We start from the raw sequence: 22,314 nt of genomic DNA on the forward strand, positions 1-22,314 counted from the left end.
CTAGGGCAGTGACACCTTGTATTGTCACTACATCCTGCCAGTCCCCTGATGCCAGTCACCCTGCTGCCTTTTAGGGGCTGTGGGAGGGAGGGGGACCAGCCGAGCATCAATGGCGCAGGGCTCTGAGGCCACGGAGGCCTTCTGGCCCAGGTGCTGAGGCTGGAAAACAGCCAGGAACACTGTTTTTGAGGATTAGGACTCCATCCTTCTCATCTAAAACTAAGTGCCTCTGGACGTGCTTCCAAAAAGAGATGCCAGGAAAACCTCCAGGACAACAGCAAGCAGAAAGCAGAACTGGCCAGCGAGTACCAGCAAACCCTAAGTGAGGAGACAAGGGATCATCCGAAATTACCCTGCTTCTACCAGAGGTTGGCCCCCTCCCACCACACCCCTGTTGCCCTCTCCCCAGAAGGATCTCCTCCAGAGCCCACCATGCCAGTTGTGGGGAAGGACTGCAAGCCGGATGCCTGGGCCTGGAGTCTGGGGACGTGGGGAGTCCCTGTGTGATGAGAAAAACAACTTTGTCTTTGAGCTGCTGCCAAGATGACCGACAGTGGGACTACCCTGCTCATAACCAGAGTCTGGACACAGTTAAGGGCCTGAGCTCAGCAGACCCACTGCAAATTCTGGCTTCGCAGTTTGTGGGGCACCTTTTAAGATAACCACTTGGAGTTAAGGCTATGAAAAGTAGCGACCTCCACCCCAACCACCTTGTAAGTAATAGGTGCTTGCTACCCTGCTCTTTATCTCCTCCGATTGGCTCTTGACTTGGGGTGGAGATGTGTCCTTCCCCACCCCCCAGCTCCATGGCGTCCTCTTGCTTCTGGGATCTGGGAATAAAAAATCCGTGACACTGCTTCCTGTGGGGGTGTCCTGAGACTGTACCTTCAATCAGAACAGTCCTGTGGGTCTCACATCCCCGGGGCGGGGGGCGGGGGGTGAGGGGTGGGTGGAGGCTGGATGCTGAGGGAGCTTCCTGCCAACCCCATAATATCAGGTCGGCATATATGTACTCCTAATTCAATATACCTATATCAGCATAACTGGTGACAAGGATGGGATTGTGGGAGCAGTTTGTCCTCCTATATGGTGCCTTGTTGCTGTGAAGAGCTTGCTACCTTCCTCTCCCAGACTGATCAGGTTCTCCGGGAAGGAACGGCTGCTTGCTGCCAGTCTGTGGTGTTGCCTGGCACTGCTGCTGGGTGTTGCCACAAGTGCCCACCCTAAATTGTTAGTGCTGTAAAAGGTCACACTCCCCAGCAGAGACCAACCAGCAGGCCCCATTCTGAGGTGGATGTGTTTCCCATCAGTCTCCAAATGAGACCCCACTGGGTGTCCTGTCTAGAAGTGACTGGTTATCATCGTACGTGAAGGTTGAACCACAGGGCGCTAACAAGAACATAGGGCTCTACCTCTTTCCCACCAGGGGCACAGGCTGTAAGGCCCTGGGAGCCAAGGAGAGCTCCCCTAGTTTGGTGCCGGGAAGGGAAGCTGGCTGCTGGGGCTACTGTGCTGGTGGTCGGGGTGGGTGCTGAGCTCGGACAGAGGCAATGCCACCAGAGGTGTCAACGCAGCCTGGGCCGGCACCTCCTTTGCTGCTGCGCTCCCTACTCTTGCAAATTGTCTCCAACCCCATGGGATCCTGGGAGTCCCAGCCCTGGTGTGGTACAGCACTATGAATCCTCACTAAAAGCAGAGTCCTTGAGCACATGATACCAGCTCCTCCTGGGTGCCCAGAGGAGGGGACTCTTGTAAGAGCCCTACTGAAATGGCTCAGGCCTTAGGAGTGCAGTGGTGTAACATGCCAACCTGCTGCTGCCACCTTGTCAGGACTGGGGAGCTTTCCCAAATACACTGGTCAACGCTGCGCTGGTGGAGGTGGATCCGATTCCTCGGACATCCTAGGGCAGGAGGCAGCGGCATGAGTCAGGAAAGAGAAAACCTCCACTCCCTACTATCCATCGTACCAAAATGCCCGACGATGACCAGCGTGAACCAGAAATGGAAACAAGTGACTATACCATGCTGGCAATGCAAGGTTTTCTAGAAAAATTTGTCCAAAGTGGGGAGAAGGGTGCTGACTCTTACGGGACTTTGAACTGGTTCTGAACTGTTGTTCGCAGCGGCTGAGATGTGTTAGTTGGCTGGCCTGGCCAAAGACTCTAAAGTTAATTAATTTGTTAAAAAACAAAATGAAACATCCAAGGTGCTGAGGACCCATTTTATTAGAGACACCCTAGCGGATCCCCGGACTTGTCACCACAGCAAGGGGGCTCCCAAATGTGTCAAGCCATAAAGGCAGGAGTCAGACAAAATAAAAAAGGCGGTGGGTTCTGAAGAAGAGCTCCCCAAAAGCCTCCAGAGCCGGAGCTAAGGAGGAAGATGCTCTGCCTCGCCTGACTCAGATTTTTACGGCTAGGCGCTAGGCCCATCGCTTCATCAAAATTACAGTGCAGGCCCACTGAATAGGTGGATGACCCTAGATGAAGCACATCTTGTCTTAGGTAGAAACTGAGATGGTTCAGTGGGTAGGTCATTTTGCTCAGTGTTATTACACTTCTGCACTCCCTGACCACGTCCAAACCAGAGGAAGCTCCCTTGGGGCCAGAATCTTAGGAGTCCTTAGAGGCTGTGCCCCGCCACAATATAATGCCATGTCATTACAATTTACAGGTAAGTCGGATACAGTAAAACGGGCATTAGATGGTATCAATGCTGCAGCTAGACATGAAAAAGAGAATTCTTTTTTTTCCTAAAGTCCAAATCTCGCTTGCCACTAAAGGGGGCCTCACCACCCCCAACAGCCAGGAACCCAACTGAGGGGTGGCCTGCAACCTCCCTCCCTCTCTCTCTCTCTCTCTCTCTCGAGGTAACCCACAGGCCTTCTGTATGGGCAGCTCCAGAGATCAGGGACCCCTAATGACAGCCAGGACACAAGTTAGAGGCCTCTGCTCAGGTGCTGTGGATGTCATCACCTCCTGGCATGCCCCAGCCCTGGCAGCAGAATCTGGTTCCTGTACTCTGACCTCTGAGAGGAGCAGCTGCCCAGGCCCCTGCCCCGGCAGTCCCCTGGAGCCTGTTCCTCCTCCAAGGGACAATCACCCAAATACTCCTCTAATTACCCATTGGGACGCATAAAAGAGACATTTTATGGCTCTTGTTAACGCCTCCTGGGAACCCCTCCAAACATCAGCAAGCGGCACCTTTAAATTACAGGGTGTAACAGGCAGGATATAGAAGGCGCTCAACTTCCATTGGATGTGATCCACCTGCAACACAGAGGTTGGGCTATTGCCCTACATAAAATTCTAGGGCCTGCCACAAGTGTTTAATTTCTGAGCCTTAATTGATCCTCTAAAGGCCGGGAAATTCCGGTTGAGGTTAAACACCAACTGTGAACTACTGGGCCTCCCACCATGCTACAGCAATCCTGCCACTCCTTAGGTCCCTTCACACTTTTGAGGTAACACGTACCACACTTATCTACCATTCTCTGCAGTCACACGCAACGCCTCCACATTTTGTTGGGGAGAAGCTCAACAGTGAGCTTTACAGCTAGCTGGCACAAAAGTCAACTCATCAAGCCCTCTCCTTTGTTCCCCTTGGCTCCTTCTCCCAGGTAGAGGCACCAGCCACTGAGGGTCCTGGAGATCCTCCTGGCTGCCTGAGGGCTTTCAGGCCAGAGGGCTGCACTCCCCAGCCACCCACTTCAAAGCCCCTTAGAACATCATATTCTGGCTCCTTAATGGGCTCTGTGAGAAACAAAGGCCCTCACATAGTGGAGCTGCCATACTCACATTCCTAATCATATCATAGATAAGGGATGGCTCCCAATGGTGGCTCAACACAGCCACGAAGCCCAATTTGCTCTAGTGGACAGGGTACCTTCAAGAACAGCCAAGTCCACCAGAGCAGGTCTTTCTAAACTGCAGCAGGATATAGCTTTCCAAGCTCCTCAGCCCCCTGCGCACGAGCCCCAGAGATCTGGTGACAAAGCCCCACTGCCCGAGCCTCCAGCAAGCTGGGACAGCCGCTGATAGGAGCTGACAAGGAAAAGGGAGTCTGTACCCTTCATGGATGGCAGTGCCCCCACCAAACGTGGCAAGGTGGGGTCAGCTCAGCTTGTGAGCTTGCAGCAATACCAACGGCTGGGCAGTGCACTGCTGCCCAAGACAAGGCTCTTGTCCATATTTTTACTGACTCATGGGCAGTTGCTCACAGGCTAGCGGTGAGGTCAGGCCAATGGCAGTGGGAGGATTTTCACATTCAAGGCTGATCCATCTGGGGTGTTCCAATTTGATGGGCACCAAGGAGATGAGGGTTACCCGCATTTGAGCACACAGGAGCAGCAGTACCGCACCAGAGGCGGCTTTAACCTCAGGGTGGATTTCCTGGCCTGAATCCCAGTCACCACCCACTTGGGGCTCTCAACCACAGCCCTCTATTCCACCAGCTCCAACCAGCGCTGGCAATCAATCCTCAGCTCCACAGTTCCAGCCTTTCTTGGTCACCACTTCCATACTCCTTACTCCCTGGCCTAATGGTTCCCTAGAGTCCCCTATCCCTTCCAGTCTTGGGGGAGGTCTTGGGGAAGTTAGGGCCACAAGGGCCTGGGCATCCTGCGGGGGCATTCAGCTCCAGCAGCCCTTACAAAAGGCATTGTTTTGAATTGCAAATTATGCTCCCAAACCAAGGGCCATTCTTTGGTTCTGTGAGGGGACAAACCTCTTAGCTGCTGGCAGGCTGAACTCATAGGGCTGCTTCCTCCATCAATGGGCACCACCCACTTCACTATTACAAGTGTGGTACTTTTACTGGCTTACTGTCTGCTACACCCGCCTAGAACACCTCTGTGGGGGTGGCAGTCTTTCTAAGTACAATCCACCCCCAACAATGCCTCCTGACACCAATGACTCAGATCCTCAGATCCACAATCTCATTTCACTGCCCATATCACACAGCACTGGGCTCTCCAACACAGCATCAACAGAACTTTCACTTTGACCATAAGCCTCTAGCACTGTCGAATGCCACAACGGACTTTTAAAATCCTTGCTCCAAGGGCACTTGGCTGGCTCAGTGGTTGAGTGCCTGCCTTTGGCTCAGGTTGTGATCCTGGGGTCCTGGGATTGAGTCCCCCATTGGGCTCCCCACAGGGAGCCTGCTTCTCCCGCTGCCTGTGTCTCTGCCTCTCTCTCTGTGACTCCCATGAATAAATAAATAAAATCTTAAAAAAAAAAACAACCCTTGTGCCTTGGAGCGGCTGACTGGTTCAGTCAGAAGGGCATGTGGCTCCTGATCTAGGGGTTCTAAGTTTGAGCCCCATGCCCCATACTGGATTTGGAGATTACTTTAAGAAAATAAAATAAAATCTTTACATTAAAATAAAATAAAATAAAATAAAATAAAATAAAATAAAATAAAATAAAATAAAATAAAATAATAAATTAAAAAAATAAATTAAAAAAATAAATAAAATAAAATAAAATAAAATAAAATAAAAATCCTTGCTCCTTAAGTTACAGGGCAGCAAATGGCTCCTAACCTGCCTCACAGGCAGGGGCACTTGCCCCTTTAAACTCCAGGCCCCATGGCCAAGACTGTCTTTACACCCTGCCACTGGGAGAGGCTCCCAGGGCGGGTTCCTCTGCAGAAGAAGGAGCCCGCAGCATTTTCAAACCAACCCTGGCTAACCGTGCACTTTACAGTCATAGGGCTGAGCTCCTGGGGCACCCGACTCACGGGGGTCCCGGTCAACCAGCCCGAGCCCTGCTACCTGCAGCAGCACACGCCGCACATCTGCCTCAGCATGCTCGGCACTGAGCTGGCCCAGCAGGAGCTCCGCAGACAGCCGCTGGGCCACGAAGCTGGTCACTCGGTTGCCATCATAGCCATTAAAGACTCCATACAGGAAGCAGTTGTTCTCACTCCTGACAGAGAGAGACGGAGGGGGAGAAGGAGGGTGGCTTGAGACCAGGGGCTCACAGAAGAGTGACACCAATTGGGGGAGACCAGATACAGCAGCGGTGGCTTCAGGTGTCCACCTGGATCCTCCCACTTTGACCATCATTCCACTTGGATGTGGCCTTCTGGGACATTCCCCGCCCCCACTGTAGCAGGCCCTCAGTTAGACTGAGGTCCAGGTATGCAAAGGACAGCAGGGGATGCCACCTCCCTCGGACGAGCCCCATTAGAGACAAGTGCAAAACCATTACTTGGTCTTGCCCACAAACTGCGCCAGCATGCTCACCTGAACTTGAGCCAGCTGTCCTCTGGGGGGTGGCTCTCAGTGCCCTTGCCGTCAGCAGAGTAGCAGCGGTTGGAAGCTGACCCAACCCCAGAGAGGTGGCAGAGAGGGAGGTCATCTGTCCAGCTCGGCTGCTGCTCCTGAGGAGGACACCAGGAAACCAAGAAGTTCACCATCTTCCCCAGGACAGACCCCACCTCAACTCCTCCTTCCCCAACAAAATGTAGCAGCCCCAGAGCCCGTGCAGCGGGTTCCACCTCCTTCTGGAAAACTATGCTTGTATGAATGAGCACCTACAGAAGGGTCTGCGTATTTTTTATGGGTAGTTCACAATGTTTTCCTCCAGGAAATCTAGAGAAGCGCAGAGCTCCCAAATTCAAGGCTCAGCAGTGGTTTCCAAGCGTGAGCTATGTTACAAAACAGGAGTGAGACACACAGATGAGGCAAACTCTTGGTAGAAAGCTCTTTGGGGGCTCCCCACCTCTTCCTGCTGTGGCTCTGACTCCAATCCCTCAGGTACTAGTTATAACTGGCGATCTCCAGGCCCAGGCCCCAGAACCACTGATCCTGGTGGGGCCCAGGTTAGCAGCAATGCAGGCAGCTCCTCCCAGGTGACTGATCCAATGGCCCAATGGCACCTGGAGAAACTGCCTTTGCAAGCTAGCCTCATTCATGCTCCATGCCTCTGGGGCCTCTGCTCTGCTCTGGTGTCCTCTCCTACCTGCTTCTCCACCAAGACCACAGCACCCCACTCTCTCCCTCCGCATAAAAAAAAACTCCTTATCCTGTCTGGCAATTCTCCATGCCCTTTGGGACTCTGGCTCACAGTCACCACCTCCAGGAAGTCTTTCTTTAGGAAGACCATGCCACCCCAACCGGGGCTTGGCTGACAGCCTTCTCATGCACTCCCACTATAGCTGGCTCCCTCATTCCTGCCTGCCTGATTCTGACTGCCATTCTACCTCATGGATCTCAAACCAGACTGTTCAGTATCATCACCATGGAGCTTAGAACCTTACACATGCGCACACATGGCTGTCCAGGCCCAGCCCAAACACAGATTCAGAACTGCCTATATCTCCTTGGAGTACACTCTGAGCATGTGCATTTTTTGAGGCCCAGACACAAGGCCCAGGTACAATCTATAGCTTCTCACTGAAAGCCTCCCCACACCCAGCCCCTACCTGAGCACCATGCCCAGTTCACAGGAGCATTTCCAGGATCACCAGATTGAACTACAGCAAACCGAAACAACTGGGAGACTCAAAGGTCAACTGCAAGAAGGCTAGTTTGGATGGGACGCTGTACTGACATATTAACAGGCATGGATACTGTGTGCCATTGCTTGCAAGGTAGCAGTAACCGTCTTCAAAAAAGCCTGTGAAAACCACGTTAGCAGGCTTTTGCAATCAGATAGCTTTTGTGGCAAAGCTTCTTTCATGTTCTGTTTATTTACATACTGACAGTGACTGACTTTATGACTTTTTTTTTAATTGCTTTCATGCTGCATTTATTCTAGCACGTTAGTTCTGTGCTTTGCACCCTGCAGCAACTTCTGCAGGGTGTGGGAGTTTATTTTTATTTTTAAATTAACATATAGTAAAATGGACTTTTTTTGGCATGCCAGTCTATGAATTTTAAGAGGCATTTTGTGTGATTGCCGCCCCAAAATCTGGAACAGCCCCATCATCTCAAAACAGACCCTTGTGTCACCCTTTTGTAGCCACACCCTCCCCTAATCTCTGGCAAGCCAACTTGTACTCAAATCATCATGTTGTCTTTTCAAGAATGTCTTAAATAGGGGCATCTGGGTGGCTCAGTTGGTTAAGTGTCTGCCTTCGGCTCAGGTCATGATCCCAAACTCCTGGGATTGAGCCCCAAGTCTGGCTTCCTACTCAATGGGGAGTCTGCTTCTCCCTCTCCCACTCCACTTGCTCATGTTCTCTCTCTCTCAAATAAATAATTAAATTTATTTTTAAAAAACAATATCTTAAGTGAAATTAGGCAGTACACCACTTTTTTCTTTTTATTGTGATGAAACACACATAACACAATTCACCATCTTAACTGTTTTAAGCATACAGTTCAGTGGTATTAAATATTCAGTGTTGTGTAGCCAGCACCACTATCCTCCCCATAGCTCTTTCCCCATCTTGTAAAACAGAAACTCTGTCCCATTGAGCATTGACCCCCGTTCCCTTCCCCAGCCCTTGGCACCCATCACTACGTATGCTCCAGGTCTTCAAGGGCACAACCTTTTGGGAAGGGCTCCTCTCACTCAGCACCATGCCTCAGAGATAATACCACCCCCCTGCCAAGGTGCCACGGGCAGCAAATCTGTCCCTTCACGCAGAGTTTTCCATGGGATGGATGCAGAGGCCCATCCTCTCATCCACTGAAGGGCATCTGGGCTGTTTCCAGTTTCTGGAAATAAAAGAGAGCCAGTATAAAGTCATGGGCAGGTTTTTGTGTGAACATAACTTTTCACATCTCTAGAGTAGGGATGAGATTGTTATTTAGTTTTCTAAGACACTGCCAAACTTTCCCAAAGTGCTGCACTATTTCCATTCCCAACAATAATGCACAAGAGTTCCAGAGGCTCTACATCCTCACCACCTCATGGTCTTCTTTTTTAAATGGAGACACTTCAAGAAGTGTGTAGAGCTGTCTTGTTGTGGCTTTGATCAGCATTTCTCTCATGGCTAATAACGGTGTCAAGCATCTTTTCTTGTGCTTATTTGCTATCCCCACATCTTTGGTTAAGTGTGTTTTAAGTCTTATACCTACTTTTTTTTTTTCCTATGTCCATTTCTCAGTTGGGTTGTTTGTTTTCTCACTTGTTGAGTTCTGAGAGTTCTTTATGTTTTTTGGATAAAGTCCTTTGTTGGACATGTGATTTGCAAATATTTTGCCCAGTCTGTACCTTGTAATTTCTTTTTTTTTTTTTTAAGATTTATTTATTTACTTAGAGAGAACGAGTGACGGGAGGTGCAGAGGGAGAGAATCTTTCAAGCAGACTCCCTATTGAGTGGGGAGCCCAATGTGGCTGGATCCCACAACCCATGAGATCGTGACCTAAGCTGAAACCAAGAGTCAGACGCTTAACTGACTAAGCCACTCAGGTGTCCTTGTAGCTTGTCATTTCGTTTGCTTATTAGTATCTTTTGCAGGGCAAGAGTTTCTAATCTTGCTGAAATCCATTTTATCAGCTTTTTCTCTCACGGTATATGCTTTCAGTGTTCTGTCTATTAATTGTCTGCCTGGCACCAGCCACAGAGACCTTCTAGGTTTTTCTTCTCAGAGTTTCACAGTTTTACATTTAGACCTGTGATCCATTTGGGGTTAATCTCTGTTATAAGGCAGAAGTTTAGGTCTAACTTTTTGAGTTTTGTTTCACAAAGGGATATCAAATTGTTCCAACACCATTTGTTGAAAAGACTGTCTTTTCTCCATTAAATTATCTCTTCACCTCTTTAAAAAAATTAAGTAGCTGGATTTATGTGAGTCTATCTCTGGACTCTACTCTGTTCCATAGATCCATGTGTCTATCCTTCTGCCAAGTCCATGCTCTTGATTACCACAGCTTTATAAATCTGTTTTTAAACTCTATTATCAAATCTATATTTTACTTATAATCTATATTTTACAATCGTGTAGTGGGTTGCCTCTAGCTGCATTCTTTCTGAAAATTATTTCAGCGATCCTAGATCCTTTGCCTTCTATATAAATTTCAAAATCAGCTTGTCTATATCTACAAGAAAATCTTGCAAAAAAAAAAATCTTGCTGGGATTTTGACTGGAATTGTTTACAGATCAATGAGATGTGACATCTTCACCATTCCAAAACTTGCAATCCATCAACATGGCATATCTTTAAATTTACTTATGTCTTTAAAGGATTTATTCACATTATGTCACCACAATCGCTGAAAAACCACTCATGTCTGGGGATCCCTGGGTGGCTTAGCGGTTTAGCACCTGCCTTTGGCCCAGGGCATGATCCTGGAGACCCGGGATCAAGTTCCACATCAGGCTCCCATGATCGAGTACCACATCATGCCTGCTTCTCCCTATGCCTGTATCTCCGCCTCTCTTTCTCCTGTCTCTCATGAATAAATAACTAAAATCTTAAAAAACAACAACAAAAAAACACTCATGTCTACTAGTAGCCTTTGAAGAAGATGTCACCGAAATCTAGCCGTAGAAAAGAAACAGCAACAAGAGCTGAAATTCTGCTCAGCTTCTGAGGACACCAGGCATTTAGGTCAAGCTACATACAACAAAAGAAACACTGCTCCACAGTGACACAAATTGTTTCTAGCTGTAATCTTGACCTGTCTCATTTGAAAGCAATATAAATATCTCTCTTAATATAAATGTGAATATAATTAAGTCTTTTGAACCCACATGACATTATGCAATTACAGTATGTTCAATTAATACAAACATGTATTCAATAAGAATTACTGGGCATTTACAAAAGGCTGGCATTATTCTAGGTGCTGGAGCCACCGTGCAGAAAAGAACTGAGGATCCTTGTTTGAAGTCTCCTTTCTAGTGAAAAAGAAACTTCAAACATGCAATACAATAAATAAAGCTATTTGAGACATGGAGAAAATAATTAGAGTAAGGAGACAGCCAGGGATGGTGGGGTGTCTTTCAGATGAAATGATCAGAAGAGGCGACCCCTAAGCCATACATACCTAAATGATTACAGAGCAGTGGCCATTACAGAAAATGGCAAAGGAACCTTCTAGGCAGAGGAAACAGCATGTGGAAAGACCCTGAGATAGAATAGTAAGTGTGTGAGGTTTAAGGAAGTTCAAAAAGGCCAGTGTGGCCTCTGCAGTGGACCAGAGGGGTCCATGTACTCTGTTCATGTATATACATGCACATGTGTGCCTGGGTGGGAACAAGGTTAAGCCCTTCCACACCACTGGAAAGAGTCCACTGTCAAAGAAATAATTATTTTTTCAATGAACTGCTTTGTTGCCAATCATCCCTTAGATCTTAGATCTGATTACTATACCACCATTGTCAGGGACCTCACAAAGGTCTCAGGCAACCTAGTAAATCAATCTCCAAAAGCAGCTAAGGTCTATCCCTTGCCTCCAATCCAAATGAAATTAAGCATGAGATTAAGCAAAAAAGCATCTCCCCAATTAGGCATGTCCCATGTCCTCCTCCTGAAAAGATGGGTCAAGAGACCAATATTCAGCACTCTGAAGCGCCACAGCTATTTTAAAGCACCGTAGAAGATATTTATACTTTCTAGAATCCTGTCTGTGATTAAAGATGAAATTAAGATGCACTGAGGGCACCTGGATGGCTCAGCTGGCTGAGTATCTGCCTTCAGCTCAGGTTATGATCCCAGGGTCCTGGGATCCAGTCCCACTTTGGGCTCCCTGCTCAGTGGGGAGTCTGCTTCTCCTTCTCCCTCTACCCCTCTCCCTCTGCTTGGTGCTGTCACTCACACTTTCAAATAAATAAGATTAAGATGCACTGAATGTGTCCTTGAATAGGAGATGGACAATACAAATTATCTCCCACGATGTAAACCTGTCACTGGTACTGCAACTGTGGTGCTTCCTCTGCTATTCCCTACCTCCCACAAGGGACCAAGACAGGCTTCCATGGGCTTGAATCTTTCCAACAAACTAATACTTTCCAGCAAAAAATAAATATTACCCAAGCAACTTATAGGCTCACTTTACATTGTGAGATATGCTATGAAAAACACTAATGAAAGAGTCTTTTACAAGGAAGGTAGGAAACAAACTGGAATAGATGAGCAAGCAACTGCCCATGCCAGTGTTTCAGGGCACAGGGATCACTCTTCTGAAGCACTTCCCGATGGACACTCATGACACTGCTATGGGGAGCAGGCTGATGCTGCCCCAGACTGCTGAGGCCACACCTGCTTCTGGGGGAAAAACAAGCTCTCCCAAACCTAAAAAACTGTATGATGGTGGTCAATCTACTTACAAGCACTTTCTTCTTCAGACAGTATTTATGACTAGTACCTGGACACCTCTATGATGTTATGTGCTCTTTTGGAAATCTGATTTTCATAAGGTTGAGCTGGCAATATTTTGGAAATATAGTTGACTATTGAACAATGCAGGTGTTAAGGACACCAACCTCCTGCACAGTCGGAAGTCCACGTGTGACTTCTGACTCCCCAAAACCTTAACTACTAACATAGGCTACAGGGGACTGGAAGCCTTACCAATAACATAAACAATTAACATGTTTTGTAGGTCATATGTTTTATATAAAGTAAGCTAGAGGGATCCCTGGGTGGCGCAGCAGTTTGGCGCCTGCCTTTGGCCCGGGGCGCGATCCTGGAGACCCGGGATCGAATCCCACGTCGGGCTCCCAGTGCATGGAGCCTGCTTCTCTCTCTGCTGTGTCTCTGCCTCTCTGTCTCTCTCTGTGTGACTATCATGAATAAATAAATAAAATCTTTAAAAAAAAAAAAAAGAAATGAAATCTTTAAAAAAAAAATAAAGTAAGCTAGAAAAAAGAAACTATTAAGAAAATCAGGAGTGCCTAGGTGGCTCAGTCAGTTAAGGGTCTGCCTTCGGCACTGGTCATGATTCCAGGGTCCCGGGTTCAAGCCCCGCGTCGGGCTTCCTGCTCAGCAGGGAGTTGGCTTCTCCCTCTCCTGCTCCCCTCCACCTCATTCTCTCTCATACTCTGTCTCAAATAATAAAATCTTTCCCCAAAAAAAATTCTTATAAAAAGAAAATCTAAGGAATGGGACCCCTGGGTGATGCAGTTGGTTAAGCATACAACTCTTGGTTTCAGCTCAGGTCTGATCTCAAGGTCCTGGGATCAAGCTCTGTATTAGGCTCCAAGCTCAGTGTGAAGTCTGCTTAAAATTCTCTCTTCCCTCTCCCTCTGCCCTCCCCCCATGCGTGTGCACATGCACACATTCTCTAATAATTTAAAAAAAAAAAAGAAAAAAAAAGAAAATCCTAAGGAAAAGAACATACACTTATACTTACTGTATTTATGGAATAAATCTGCACAGTTCAAACCCATGTTAAGGGTCAACTATATATTATTTCATTAACTAGCAATTGGTTTTCAGGTGAATGGGTATGGACTCCAGTGCTATTATTTATTTTAGGACTGTCTGTGCATTCCCAATAATAACACTCAAGAAAACAGTAATCAACAGATTCTTTCTTTCTTTCTTTTTAAGATTTTATTTATTTATTTGACAGAGAGAGAGCACATGCACAAGCAGGGGGAATGGCAGGGAGAGGGAGAGGGAGAAGCAGTGTGGGGCTTGATCTCAGGACTCTGGGATCATAACCTGAGCCAAAGACAGACGCTTAACCTACTAAGCCACCTAGACGCCCCAATGGATACTTCCGTTATTAACATGTCATTACGTGTATACTTCAGTCGGTAACAATGCCAGAATTCTACTTTATGGGGAAACACAAGAGGTATTCTTATTAAGATCAGAAACAGGGGATCCCTGGGTGGCGCAGCGGTTTAGCGCCTGCCTTTGGCTCAGGGCGCGATCCTGGAGACCCGGGATCGAATCCCACGTCGGGCTCCTGGTGCATGGAGCCTGCTTCTCCCTCTGCCTATGTCTCTGCCTCTCTCTCTCTCTCTCTCTCTCTCTCTCTCTGTGTGTGTGACTATCATAAATAAATAAAAATAAAAAAATAAAAAAATAAAAAAAAAGATCAGAAACACAGCAAAGATGCCCACCTTCTCCATACCTAACATTGAACTAGAGGTGTCAGCCCATACAATTAGATAAGAGAAAAAAAGCAGAGCTTCAGAACTGGAGAGGTACAATTATCTCCATCTGCAGTTGATAGGATAGTACTTGGAAAATCTAAAGAATTAATATTAAAATTAACTCAAATAAAAGAAATCAATAGAGTGGTAGGATAGAAAAATCAAGACACAAAAACCAAAAGCCTATATACACTTAAAGAAAAGATGGACATCTAGCCTCCATGTGAAAATGCCTACTTGCTGTCAACTAAAACAACAAAGTCTTTTTCCTCTGAGGTCCTCTCCAGTCGGTCTCCCCCAACCACACTCCTATAGAGGATTTTTTAAACCTAAATTTACATTAGTTGGATTCTATCTTAATGCTTTCATCTCAGCTTTCCAGTCTGTTGACATAATTTTGAATCTTACCTTTGAAGATTAACAATCTCACCCAGCTGTCTATCTTGTACAGATAAGGCCTACGCAGGGTTCCAAAAGATTTCTGAAAAGCTGTGAGCAGAACAAAAAACATGCGAAGCTAACCTACTTCTAGCAGGAGGTGTCGGCACCAACTCAGGAGGGAAGTAACACCGTCACCAAAGGTTTGCTCTACTTGAAAGGACGAATGTATTTTGGGGATCTCAAACCAAGAGGCCACTGACCCTACAGGTACAGCCACAGAAGCAGGCATACACTTAAAATCAAATCAACTGTTTATACATATGAAAGTGACTGAGCACAGTCCTAGTTATTTCACACTGACAGTCTTTAAACATAAAGTTCCTAGCCAATTGGGACTTGGGTTGCTACTAAAATAAAGGAGAAGTAAGAAAAAAATTACCCAAAAGAATATTAAAAAGTATCCATGGTGTGAGGCAAGACCTCCCCTTTTCTTTTCTTTTCTTTTTTTTTAAAGATTTTATATATTTATTCATGAGAGACAGAGAGAGAGAGAGGCAGAGACATAGGTAGAGGGAAAAGCAGGCTCCCCACAGGAAGCCTGATGAGAGACTCGATCCCAGGACCCCAGGATCAAGACCTGAGCAAAAGGCAGATGCTCAACCACTGAACCACCCAGGCATTCCAAGGCCTCCCCTTTTCTCTTTCTGAGCCCCATCCACCTCCAAAGGCCCTGCTCAAATCCAACCAGCACCAGAGGCCCATGTTTCCCACACCTCAACCATCCATTTACTATCTTCAAGAAATTAACCCACCTATTTTTTCTTTATGCTGCCACATTTTCTTTTACTCAAATGATTTCATTTTGAACATAAACCTTTTCAGTATGATAAAGAGAAAACCTGTAATACTATATCTTGAAGATAATAAAAAAATGAAAACAAAACAAGATTATTAAATTCTAGCTGAGCCTGCTGCCTGCTATAGATTTTGAGCTAGAGCCCTGTTCCGTTAAAATTTTTTAAAAATGGGTGGAGTTAGCTCATGGACCTGGGAGACCTGAAGGTTGAGAGAAGGTTGAGAGCCTCTTTGAGTCCAGCAGCTGCCTCTGGCAGCTCATCACAATGCTACAAAATATATATTGAGTTACACGGGAAGCGCTATGGCTATCATTTGGATTACCAGGAGAAAAAGAGAAAGAAAGAAGGTTGAGATGCTCATGAACGTTCAAAGAAAGTGAAAAAGATGACTGGTATGAAAGCTAAGCTCTATTATAAACAGCACCATGCTGAAAAAATACAAATGAAAAAGACTATCAAGATGCATGAAAAGAGAAACACCAAACAAAAGAATGATGAAAAGATTCCACAAGGAGCAGTACCTGTATATCTACTGGACAGGGAGGGGCAGTCCCAAGCTAAAGTACTTTCCAATATGATTAAACAAAAATGAAAAGAGAAAGCAGGAAAGTGGGAAGTTCCTTTACCCAAAGTTCGTGCTCAGGAAGAAACAGAAGTACTAAAAGTAATTCAAACAGGAAAGAGAAAAAAGAAAGCGTGGAAGAGGATGGTCACTAAAGTCTGCTTTGCTGGAGACGGGTTTACTAGAAAACCACCTAAATATGAAAGATTCATTAGGCCAATGGGCTTACGTTTCAAAAAGGCCCATGTAACACATCCTGAATTGAAAGCCACCTTTTGCCTGCCAATATTCGGTGTAAAAAAGAATCCCTCATCCCCACTATATACAACTTTGGGTGTTATTACCACAAAGGTACTGTCACTGATCACCTCACATGAGTGAGCTGGGCCTTGTGACACAAAGAGGCAAAGTTATTTGGGGAAAATATGCCCAGGTTACCAACAATCCTGAAGATGATGGATGCATAAATGCAGTCCTGCTGGTTTAACAGCAGTTTCAGACAAGTAATCCCTTATAATTACCGTAGACCACACACCAGTCAGGAAGACCACCATTGTTGTGGTGGTTCTGAATGCTACCAAACAGCCTTACGTATCTACAATCATCAAGACAAGTATTTATTCTACTGTAAAAAAAAATTTGAAATAGACATTGATTAAAATAAGTGGTCTTTAAAAATATATATATTTTTTAAATGTGGGAGTAGGACACCTAGCCGGCTCAGTCAGTGGAGCATGTGACTCTTCATCTCCAGGCTGTGAGTTCAAGCCCCATCCTGGGTGTACATATTACTTAAAAATAAAATTTGGGGACACCTAGGTGTCTCAGTGGTTGAGCATCTGCCTTCGGCTCAGGTTGTGATCCTGGTGTCCTGCGATTGAGTCCCACATCCAGCTCACTGCAGGGAGCCTGCTTCTCCTATGTCTCTGCCTCTCTGTGTCTCTTATAAATAAATAAATCTTTTTAGGAGATCCCTGGGTGGCTCAGTGGTTTAGTGCCTACCTTCAGCCCAGGGCGTGATCCTGGAGTCCCAGGATCGAGTCCTGCGTCGGGCTCCCGGCCATGGAGCCTGCTTCTCCCTCTGCCTGTGTCTCTGCCTCTCTCTCTCTGTGTGTGTGTGTGTCTATCATAAATAATTTTTTTTTAATCTTAAAAATAAATAAATAAATAAATCTTTAAAAAAAAAAAAAAGCGTGGGCGAGGACTAGCAAGAATCAGAAAGGTGTTAAGGACACACTAGGACCAAATCAAGTCTTTACCTCTTGATCTCATCAGTCTGAAAGAGAACTGAAAAACAAATAACCTGTGCAATATGTAACAATAAGTTTTATGTCAGCACACACCAAACCCCCCTCACTGTACCTGTCCCACACTCCAGGAAAATAACTGCCCAAGGCTACAGGACCTCTTCCCTGAGAAATCCATCCTAGTGGCTTACTAGGCATACTGGTCACTCACTGTCTAGTGTTTTGGCAACTCATGCTACAGCGTGGTACTGTTTATTTATTTATTTATTTATTTATTTTTTATTTAAATAATCTCTACACCCAAAGTGGGGCTTGAACTCGACCCTGAGATCAAGAATCACATATGCTCTTCTGAGGAGCCAGCCAGATGCCTCTGTTTTGTTGTTGTTTTATAGCCTAGTATCTTTTTTTTTTAAGATTTTATTTATTTATTCATGATAGACATAGAGAGAGAGGCAGAGACATAGGCAGAGGGAGAAGCAGGCTCCATGCAGGGAGCCCGACATGGGACTTGATCCTAGGTCTCTAGGATCGGGCCCTGGGCCAAAGGCAAGCGCTAAACCACTGAGCCACCCAGGGATCCCTAGCCTAGTAACTTTAATCAGCTACTTATTTCACTGATTCCAAGACATATATTTTCAATCTTTTAATACCTGAAATTGGTGTGTTACAAGTTAATTAGCAGTGTGTTTTCTTTCTTAGTAGTATATAAAATAATGACAGGTCCTTATAATTAAAGGTGTCTTGGATCCAATGATATATGGACAGTTTCTCATCTACTTATGAGAGCTCCTTCCGTGGAAGGCCCCACAGTACCTCAGACGTTCAATGACAAGTGGCCAGAGAATTCCAGGAGGTTCTGCCCATGCGGGAGTGGGAGAGTACTCGGTCCTCCCTGATTTGAGCAGTGGCCCAGAAAGGGCTCTGATGCTGCTGTGGCCGGGCGAGTTGCCACCTTGCTGTCCTGGCTCTCTCCCCTCCATCGGGGATTAGCCAGTCCCACCTTCCGCTGCCGATCGCACCCCACTGCCAAGTCTCTTGCTTCCTTCCTCCACAGTTCTGAACAATTTTCAGAAAGGTCGTGTATTTCCTAGTCACAAAACCACCCCCTACCCCACCCCGGCACACTCTGACGCATACTTTCTCCCACGCCCACAAATGCCAGGCCTGCCAGCACCAGCGGGCGAGGAACCGAGCTGAGAAGGGGGCGCCTGGCGCTCACATAGCCTTGTCACTGAGCTGCGTAAATACAGACCACCATGAGCTTGCGACACTTTAACTCTTTGATGGGTTGCAAATTGGTGTCTCCCGAAGAAGCTGAACACAAAATATGGTGAGGAAGGAGGCTGCTTCCAAAAGCCTGATTTTGACCTGTGTGAGGGAGTTCCCAAAATTCCTATTTTGGTATGAGAAGTATCTCTGGTGATCCAACTGCCCATAACTGGTTAAAAGGGTTACAAACTCCATGTGCACATTCACTTCAAGCAACCTCACACACCTACGCAACCGTGTCACAGAATAATAGTCCATGAAAGCCCCCGCAGAGACTCATCTCAAACTCCTGGGCAGCAGAAGCGGACAAAGACTGGTTCCAAGTCTAGGCTACAGCTTGAATATCAAATTATAGTATGAAAAGGCTGAGTGTTTTTGTGCTGAAAGCACCCGAATTCCTCGGAGGCAAAAAGGAAGCTCAGAATGAGAGAATAATGCCCCCAGGAAGATGGCTCAGGGGAGGGGAGGGAGGCAGCTGTTCTTTCTCTCCAAATAGCTTAAAATGCCCTGTGCCTCCTGCCATCTCTGTCTTTCTGAATGACGCCCTTTGCCTTCCACTCCTCCGGGACCAGCTCAGCTCCTGGCCCCCACCTCTCCCAGTAGGGTTTGCATCAAAGGCTCTCTATGTTTTCATCACAAATATAGTCCTAGCACATTCTTAAAGGGACTCCTAAATAGTTGTGGAGCACTCACTGTGTGCTGGAGCAGCTGGGCCACGTTCTGACCACGGATGTGATGGCTGTAGGTGATGACCTAATGGACATTTAAAATGGGGGCATATTTCTTATGTGTATTAGAAAAAATAGAGAGCTAGCGCCTGTGGTCTTGTAGATGTAGCTGCTCAAACTAAGATTTCTAAGGTAAAAACATTAAATTCAAGTTGATTTTTCTTTTTATAATTAAGTACAGAGTAGCACAGGCAAAACCAAACTCTTGATTCTCCCAGCCTCAAATGTGCTCCTCTTCCAGGGTTCCCTATCCCAGTAAAGAGCACTGAAGCCCTGCAGTGCTTCTAGAATCTTCTTCCCCTGTCAGGCCCCCCCACATCTGATCCACCAGCAAATCCTAACAGCTCTTCCTCCAAAATACAGCCCTCCTAAAAAGCACCCAGTTTCACAACACACTTAGAATAGAATCCAAAGTCCACAGTGTCTGTAAGGTCCCTGGGACCTTGGCTACCACCGCACCCCACCACGTACTCCAGCCACGCTGGCCTCCTTGGCACTCCCCAAACACATACGCCTTTGCAGCCCTATTCCTTCAAGCAGGAATACCCCCTCCCAAATCCCCTACTTCATCCCATCAAATGTTGAAGGGTCTTCCCCTATCACTCTAAAAGGCTCCCCCCACCATTCTCTGAATCCAGACTATTCTCACAACACCTGATGCTACAGATATTGTGTTGTTTAGAATCTGTATTTACTCATCGTTACTGTCTCCCTCATTAGAACAGAGGCTTCATGAGGAAAAGTGTCCCCTGTACCTACACTGTGCCTGCCACATGGTAAGTGCTCAGAACCAAAGGTGAAACTTCATGCTGGTCTGTGACCATGTGAGGCCAGGACTGTAATGTGTTAGTTCAGTGAATCCTAATAATGCTCCTGGGAGTCCTTTCTCTTGGGAACCAAAGTTCAGGGATGTTAAGTGGCTTGCCCCAGTCCATATGAGACTTGTACTTTTGTTAGGTTGTGAAGGGCCCAAGTTCCTTTGGACACATCAAGCTATCTTCAAAAGCTCTTCTTTTCTTCAAGACTTTTAAGGTACCAAAAAAAAAAAAAAAAAAGACTTTTAAGGTACCATGCTGGCTGGGGACCAAAGGTGAAACTCCTCAATGCTCTGCCATCTGGCCCCAGCACACCCTCCCAGCACCATGTTGGCAGCAAATCCCCAGGCCTCCCTGCAAGCCTCCACTGACCCAGTCAAATCAGGCCACCCACAGCCCCTCAACACTGACAACCCAGTGCCTTCCTCCTTATGTTAGTGGTAGGTGGCTCCTCCTCCTATGCTGCAAACGCACTGAGGGTGCGCACACACTTTACCTATCTTTGTGTCCCCAGGCCCTGCAACCACAGCCTAGTAGCCCTTACAGCCCTCTGTTCAATGATGTTATCTGAGCTGCCCTTACCAGACTCAGGCCAGTGGAGAGGTCAGCGAGCCTGGACAATCACACACTGCTGGACACTCAGACACCCTGTGAGCAGAGATAGCTTGATCATCATTAGGGTGAGAGGGGCCTCATGTGGACACTGCTACCATCCTCTTACCCTTCAGCACGATACTATGCGCTTAAAGCTAATTATCCTGTCTTTAAAAGTTTCCACTTCTACCCAGGAACACGAGCTGGCACTAGCAAAGCTTCTGTCTAACCTGAGTCTTCTGGGCCCCATCACACCCAGAAGAGAAGGAGCTGGAAGTCACTCTCCTCACCAAGCCAAGCCGCCCCACAGTAGTTCCCACTTCCAGCATTCACTACAGTCCTGCTTGTATTCCTGGGATTTTCACAATGGGAAATTGGCAGAGGCTCTGCCCTCTGGAAGCTTACAAAGCAGAGGACCAGGACTATCTAACTCCATGACGAGGTGACAGGCAGAGCACCAGCCCAATAAAGGGGCGGCTAACAGAGGAGGGGAGCAATCCTCACCGGGAGACCAATTTCAAAGACAGCCTACACGAAGCCTGTCACTAGTGTGCAGAACTGCAGGTCACCCCTCCCTCCGACTCTGATGCCTTAATTAAGACCCTCAAGGGCAGGAGGGCCAATGTCTGCTGCACCTCTGTGAGGCCACGGCCAGGCACTGGACATGGCTGCGAAGGCTTTTCTACAATTATTTACTGAGTGCCTGGCACCCTGTGATAAGTGCTGCTGGAACTCCTCGTAGGCACCGGTCCACAGGCAGGCGCAACAGCCGGCCCCCACCTGGGGAGGGTCCAGGGAAGCTGCACCCCCGCGCGCAGGGCAGTGCAGGCGCCGGGCGCCCAGGTGTGTGTGCATCCCTGGGCACCTGAGGAGGACGCAGCGGCTGCAGACCCGCGAGGGTCCGGACGGGGGGGGGGGAGGAGTCTCAGTGACAGGGAAGGAAACTGAGGCATAGTGCGTCCAAGCCGGGACCAGAACCCGCTGCCACTCGGGTCACTGCCACTTACTGGCTGCGCGGCCTTGGGCAAGGGACTGCGCCTCTGTGCCTCAGTTTCCTCACCCGTCAAACGGGAACCTCCCGGGGCTGTTACATAAATTAAGCTTACAACGTAAAGCAACTGGCAGGAAACCCGGGAGGTTAGCCTCCCCGCCCGGCACCCCGCCGCCGCGCGCACGGCGCTCCCCGCCCTCCACGCGCCCTCGACGCTCGGGGTCGCAGCACCGCGAGTCCCAGCCCCCGACGGCCGGCGGCAGCGCGCACGCGCGGGCCTCGCGCGGCTGCACGCGCTCCCCGGCCTCGGAGGTGAGGGGGGGCCGGCCCGGGAGAGGGGAGGGCGGCGGCCACCCCTCGCCAGGCCGAAGGGAGCGGCGCCTGCACCCGACAGGGCCCCCTCGGGCTCCCAACCCCCAGCCCGGGGAGCCGCTCGGTTCCTCACACTCTGCAGCAGGCTCCTCCTCTGCGCCGCCATCTTGGAGGGACCCCCCGCGGCTGCGCCCGCCTCCCAGCAGAGCAGGCGAGAAGGGCGGCTAGAGCGGCCTGAAGCCGGCCGGGAGGATCGCGCCGCCGGGAGCGCGCGCGCAGCGCCACCGCGCGGCCGAAGGGGGATGGGGCGGTCGGGGAGTGTGCGCAGGCGCCGTCTTCTGCCCTTTCTCTCCCGGAGGAAGAGGGAAGAGGGAGGGCTTGCCTAAGTGGTTGCCTCTCGCCCATTTTATTTGCGCATTTTCTCCAGGATGCTTTTCAGACACCGGATTTGTTTTTTGTTTTTTTTTTTTAAGATTTTATTTATTTATTCATGAGAGACACAGAGAGAAAGAGAGGCAGAGACTGTGTGTGGCAGAGGGAGAAG

At 47.9% G+C, this 22,314-nt stretch overlaps 1 protein-coding gene and 1 pseudogene across 3 annotated transcripts in view; one reads left to right on the top strand and one right to left on the bottom strand.

The window, feature by feature from the left end:
- The window catches only part of TAB1 (TGF-beta activated kinase 1 (MAP3K7) binding protein 1), a 33,980-nt gene extending 11,957 nt beyond the window's left edge, over positions 1–22,023 (bottom strand). Inside the window, exons 1-5 of one of the 3 annotated variants that reach the window (XM_038550519.1) lie at positions 21,904–21,977; positions 20,456–20,521; positions 8,503–8,671; positions 6,251–6,387; positions 5,777–5,930 (exon numbers count right to left, since the gene is read on the bottom strand). In XM_038550519.1, coding sequence (XP_038406447.1) covers positions 5,777–5,930; positions 6,251–6,387; positions 8,503–8,535 — 324 coding nt within the window. In that variant the 5' untranslated portion in view covers positions 8,536–8,671; positions 20,456–20,521; positions 21,904–21,977. Of the gene's footprint in view, positions 1–5,776; positions 5,931–6,250; positions 6,388–8,502; positions 8,672–20,455; positions 20,522–21,903 lie in introns of all 3 variants that reach the window. The other 2 variants (XM_038550520.1, XM_038550518.1) reach the window with 2 other exon arrangements.
- LOC100684822 lies at positions 15,434–16,431 on the top strand (annotated as a pseudogene).
- Positions 22,024–22,314: the final 291 nt, after the last annotated feature.

The sequence above is a fragment of the Canis lupus genome, chromosome 10 (genome assembly GCF_011100685.1).
Source record: "Canis lupus familiaris isolate Mischka breed German Shepherd chromosome 10, alternate assembly UU_Cfam_GSD_1.0, whole genome shotgun sequence".
NCBI classification, from domain to species: domain Eukaryota; kingdom Metazoa; phylum Chordata; class Mammalia; order Carnivora; family Canidae; genus Canis; species Canis lupus.